This window comes from Colossoma macropomum, unplaced genomic scaffold (assembly GCF_904425465.1).
Source record: "Colossoma macropomum unplaced genomic scaffold, Colossoma_macropomum, whole genome shotgun sequence".
NCBI lineage: Eukaryota > Metazoa > Chordata > Actinopteri > Characiformes > Serrasalmidae > Colossoma > Colossoma macropomum.
This window is the reverse complement of record NW_023494791.1, coordinates 34688683-34694682: the sequence shown is the minus strand read 5'-3', so window position 1 is coordinate 34694682 and position 6000 is coordinate 34688683. Positions and strand designations below refer to the sequence as shown.

At 38.6% G+C, this 6000-nt stretch overlaps 1 protein-coding gene across 2 annotated transcripts in view; it reads right to left on the bottom strand.

Annotated features, from left to right (window-relative positions):
- Positions 1-704: 704 nt before the first annotated feature.
- nr3c2 (nuclear receptor subfamily 3, group C, member 2) overlaps positions 705-6000 on the bottom strand; it is a 144876-nt gene continuing 139580 nt past the window's right edge. For both annotated transcript variants that reach the window (XM_036574911.1, XM_036574913.1), the window contains 2 exons: positions 3556-3713; positions 705-1706 (listed from right to left, as the gene is read on the bottom strand). In XM_036574911.1, coding sequence (XP_036430804.1) covers positions 1551-1706; positions 3556-3713 — 314 coding nt within the window. In that variant the 3' untranslated portion in view covers positions 705-1550. The remainder of the gene's footprint in view (positions 1707-3555; positions 3714-6000) is intronic.

Sequence of the window (6000 nt, the reverse complement as noted above, 5' to 3'; positions counted from 1 at the left end):
TCTTTAATCACAAATTTTTTTTTATTCACCAGTTTTTAATAAAGACATATGCAAAAGTTTGGATGTCTCTGGTCAAATTACAGGTTGATTTTCTAAAAGAAAATAAGTTACTTCTGCACATTTTAATGCACAATTACTGTTTATTTGCTCACTTGAACATACAGGAAAAAATAAAACATAAAACGTGTGCAAAAGTTATGGCACATTTTATATTTTATGTTTTATTCTTTTCCCAATCTGTACAATTCAGGTAATAAATACAAATTGTGCACTAAAATTTACTGTATGTTAGGAAAATGTTAGATTTGCATTCATTTACTGTAAAGGACACACTTTTACTTAGAAAATCAACAAAACATCATTTGACCAGGGGTGTTCAAACTTTTGCACACAACTGTATATTGCAAGACATATTGCAATTGAAACACATAGCAAAATAATCACGATACTAGTATTTTTTCCATATTGTGCAGCCCCATTGTAAAAAACAACAAACAACAAACTCATAATAACAGATTCCGCTACTAATTATCTCACACATTAATCATCAGTTTTGTGTGGCCACTGAAACTGCCTCACATTACCTGGAACCATATATTAACCATTATGTTTCTCTCAAGGTCATTAAAACAAAGGCTTTCTATGCTTTCCTTTAACGTATTAGCATCACTCTGAGCCATTCTCTGACAGATACATGTGGGATCTATACCTCATTTAACATTGAAAAGGGTATTAATCTGTACTCAAACATCTGTCACAACACACCTCACTTATAATGTTTACCGACTACAAAAAGTCTCATTTTTAAATAAGAATGTTTTCATGTGTTGCATATCGGTTCAGGCTTGATTGTTCTTCCTTTTAAATAACAGTAAGAAATGGTGCGCGTGTTGGCTTTGTGTTTTTTAATACACACCAATTAGACACACTATAGGGATTTTAGGTAGTGTAGCCCTTGGAAAAATGTCCTCTCTTGCCTCTTCTTTGTCCAAAAAAAAAAAATGAAAGTATGTTTGCTACAGAAATATACGTTAAACAGGACGCTGTTTTTTTAATTGCTTTTTTTCTTTTTTTCTGTAGTCTCAAAGAATGTGAACGTGTCCAGATCAGTTAAATAACATAAATGCCTCAGTAACTAACTGCAGATTGAGTGTATTCAGAGGCACGGACATTACCGTGTCTCTTTCTCTCTCTGTTTGAATGTGTGTATGTGTGTGTTTTAGTATTATTTATACACTTGTACCTGTGCACTATAGCTTTACCAAAGAAATGTATGGCTTCATATCCATAGAAGGAACATTGTCAGCATTGTCTTTGGGGGCGAGGAGAAACGAAGCGAGTTCTCCCCGACTGGCTGGCTACAGACAACACTACTTTCCTTCTCTTCCTCTGCGTTTCCGATGGCATATATCCGTCTATCTTTGTGCATAGCGGGCGAGCTGGCCACCTTGAGGCTTCTCTCTCTCTCTCTCTGAGGGCTGGGTGTCCTCTCTTCTCTTTCCCTCTTTCTTTCATCCACTGCTTCCTCTCTTCCTTTCATCCACTGCCAGTCACTTCTTGTGAAAGTAAATGATGTGTGTCATGCCCGACTCCACCTTTGGTATCTGGTCGCTGATGATTTCCACCAGCATCTCAGGGAACTCCACCTTCAGAGCCTGCGACTCGCGGAAAGTATAGAAGCAGAAGTCCAACAGGTTCCCCACCAGCTGTCCAGGAATTGGGGGAAAGAAAGCTTAGTTAGATTCTTTTTTCTGTCAATAATCCCAGCAGTCAGTGATGTAACTAAAATCATATGCAATAAAAAAATCAACTACCCCCAAATAAGAACATTGTTTTCTATGAATAAAAAATTATTCATTTGCTATTGTCTCAAACAAGTTGACTGTCTCAAAGCATTAAACACAGCATTCACCCCCTAGCATCTAATTCACTATTGCCTGTGGGCATTCCATTAGAACCTGACCTGTACCGGCATAACTTAAGAGTACGAATACTAAAATGTGTTATTAAAATACTTTTTTATAATTTTGCCTCATTTTCTCATATCCAGTTCTACCCACTAATTAGGACTCCCCCAGTTACGTGATACCACCAGCACTAGGAGGGTGAAGGCTAGCACAGGCTTCCACCGAGACCTGTGAAGCACCACCGCATCTTTTCGAACAGCCGCTCACGCAGCGTCATTAGACTGCCGAACACGCTCGGAGGAAAGCGCCAACCGCCACATCGGTTACGTCAGCTAACAGACGCCTGCGCTGGCTAGGAAAGCGCTGAGTGATGGGGGGGCATCCTACCCACCCAGAGTGCGAGGCCAATTGTGCTTTCTTGATCTCTCTCTTGATCGAACTTGCGATCTCCTGATGATAGGGCCAATGCTTAGACAGTTGCGCCACTCGGGACTCGTTAGAATACCTTTAAGGGTAAAACTGAATGATGTTACCCCACTTAACTTTGAGCTATGTTGGAAAAAAACTCTTAAATTAGAATGAGCTCCTGCACAAATAATGCCCATTGCAGAATGCCTTTAGAAGAAACCTATCAATCATGGTGACACTTCCATAATTGTTTCCTCAATCTGTTATTAAAAATGTGGAAAAAACCTCATGCGCGCTGCATTATAAAAAATAACATTTAAAAAAGCATACCAAACTTTTAAGCTGTACCCTTTACAGTTTATACTTTTCAGGATTGGCTAATTGCAAAGCTTAATGCCACTTGAAGTTCTCTTGAGCCTCCACTTATTGACAATATGACTAGCCTTTAGAAAAGTCCACTGTACACATGACAGGGATTAATAGTTTGTTGCAATAGGAATGACAATTTGGACATAAGGTTGCAGAGAGACACCAAAGGGAGCCATTTAATCTATAGTGGCCCAGTGTACTCAACAAATTATGCAAGATTATAACTTTGTGCATGTATTCTGTAACCTGGAGGTAGCAGGACTTCTTTGTTAGCTGGAAAACATTGGACAAAGTAAAGACTTTACAATCAGGACGTCCTTTAGTTCTCCTTTTGAGCAAAACTGACCTTTAACTTCAAATGAAAGTTCAAACAAGCAATGCTAATGTGGCCAACAATGAATGACAGCTAGCATTAACGCTTAGCCTGACTTGCTAATTTGGAAACAGTGAGTTTCATTTATCGTTAGTTATGTTAGCTTTGCTTGTTCAAACTGTCCATGTCTGATTAGAAGTCTTGCTTCATGAACTAGATCCTCTGAACAAGCTTGTCTTCTTTTGAATAAAGAGGTTGATAATAACAGTGATCCAAGAACTGCTTTGGTTCTTCTGCTTTAATGACATCCAGAAACTTGGTTCAAACAATGGTAACGTGATTAACAATGAATAAAAACTAGTGTTGACAGCTTCTTGCTGGCGAACTATTGTTTCTTGCGTGTTAGCGTTATGTTAACTTGTTATATTACTTGTTTGAACTTCTTATTAAAGAAGAACTCTTTTGTGATGAAAATGTGATGAATTGTTTTGATAGTAGGATCAATAAGAAAGTAATCAGTGCAGATGATTTGAGAACAGCCTTGTTTTTTCTACTTACATCATGCATGGCGTCTAGTAGCTTGGTGAGCTGGAAGAAACGCTGCCACGTCTGGCCTGAGTTGTTGGTGGCCTTGCCCACCGAACGCCGCAGCTCCTTGATGTAGTTCACCCTCATTTCCTCAAACGCCGCCTGGTTCTTCAGACCATCTTTGGGCACTGTTGAACAGCAAAGTGGCCCTTCAGTAAGGAGAACTACATACATTTCAAAAGCAAGGCTGCAGCCAAAACCTTAAGTACAAGAGACAGTCGAGCTAGTCATTCAGTGCTGTTGCAATGAACAACATTTTCCAGATTGTTCTTTATGGGTTTTTGGGATTGAGATGGAAATCTGGTTTTGGGTGACTTTATGCTGCTCATAATGGCTCTATTTTTGAGCATGTTTGCTGAAATCCAAACAGTTTATTCTTTTTTTTAAACACTCCACAAATCCTCATTTGGAAAATGCCTGGCTTTAGACTTTTGGACTGCCTGGTCCCATTATTAGACTTATTCTCTACACACTGAGATAAATGAGGGGTCATTGGCCGATATATAAGTACAAATAATAACTACAAGGTCATATTTGATAACCTGGGGAAAACATCCCATCTCTGAAATCTTATCTGTTTTTGTCACCATGGGATTTTAGTTACGACAGTAACTATTACTGAATAACATTTCAAAAGTTCAGATAAGAAAAGATGATTACAGAAGCATTCTAACCTGGCAACATTTCTTAAATAACGACCTAATTTTAGGATCAACCCAACGGTGTCCTAACTTCTGTTCCTACCATTAGTCTTTTAATTTTAAAAGTAGAACATTTTTAGGCAAATGTGACAGGTAGCATAGCATGATTACTAGCATGATTACTAGCAATGCCACTATCTAGCATAGTGGCATTGCATTTATTCAAATTGCAAAACGTGCTAATGTTGGTGAGAACTTGCCAAATATAATATTGCTGTGATGGTAGCAGATAACAAGGAGATGAAGTTGAACACATGGCAGCTTATTAAGAGAAACCGCTCAGCGCACAGGGGAGGCAGGATACTGGAGGGTGGCCTTGGAAAATGGAAAGTGAAACTGGCAACAAACCCGTTAAATAGCAGGGGGGAGACATAGTCAGAATATTCTTAGCTTTTTTGACTGAGGTTGTTAAAACCTCCAGTTAATTGCAATTTGTTTTTTTTCCAATTTCACAACAGTAGCTGTCTACTATAATTTACATTCTGTTTTGTGTTATGTCTCAAATATGTGGATATTGTTAGTTGCTTGGTAACAGACATCACAACTGATCATCAATCTGGTCTGAGTAGTTTAGGACTTCCGAACTTGAGATATCATTCCTAAACTAAGAGGTTTTGCTTCTGTTATAAGAATTTGTAAAAAAGCTTATCTTAATCCTAACTTACGACTAAAGATAGGAAATTTCTGTACTACTGCCCTGTTTCTGCCTCTTTACATAAAGCTATATGGAATTCTATCGAATTAGTTCACACTGCAGTCCCACAGTAAAAGAAGAAGAAGAATATTTAGACCTTAGATATTTACAAGGATTATGTTATGATATATTTAAACCCAAGGCACTGAGATAGTAATAAGGGTATTTTCTATTGGGAGGTGGTCTGTCTCAAACGCTAATCCCTAAATTTTTGAGCTCAGAATTAGCTAAGTTTCAGTAATGTTATGTTTGTTTAGGTAGCGACAAAATGTAAAGTTAAACACAGTTAAGCTATAGGGTAAAAAGACAATTTGGTAGAATGATCCATATACTGCAGGCTTGCCATGTAGTAAAGACGGTTAACTGAGACATGGGCTATTAACAGTTCTCCTGATGCTTTTATACTGTGAGAGATGGGACAGCAACAGTTTCTTCAGGATGGAGGAAGTGATCCAAACTCGGCTTGTAGAGGACAAGTGTGGTCATGGACCAGCGCCAATCACAAATGACATTCAGCCTGTAGTGAGCTGATTAAGAACCACCTCTTCTCCATGCCCCTCCATGCTCCCTATTCAATTGTAGGCCCAATATCCATCCTGCATGCAACAGATTTATACGTCGTCATTGTTGCCATCAGTGGAACAGATTTTGTTACCAACCGATTGTCCTTTTTATGACCCTTTTTCTCCTTCCGCTACTGTTGCCATTGCAATTCTGTTGTTCTGGTCTTAAAGGAATACTCCAGCATTTTTCAGCCTGATCACCCGCTGAAGCAACTGCCCACTAACTTCTATTAGAAGTGTATTTTCAGTCAACACGTTTTTTGCTTAGTAAAAGGAAACACGTCAAATTTTATTTTCTGTGTTTATCGGCTGCACTTTACCAGTCTGGCAGAGAGATCAGATTAAAAAATGCTGTACTCCTTTAAAAAGGCCTTCCACAGTGTGGCTCTGAGCAGTTGGCCCTCACTAGCTTTCATTCATACTTATTCCTTTAACATCTTTTGCTCATTTAGACTGA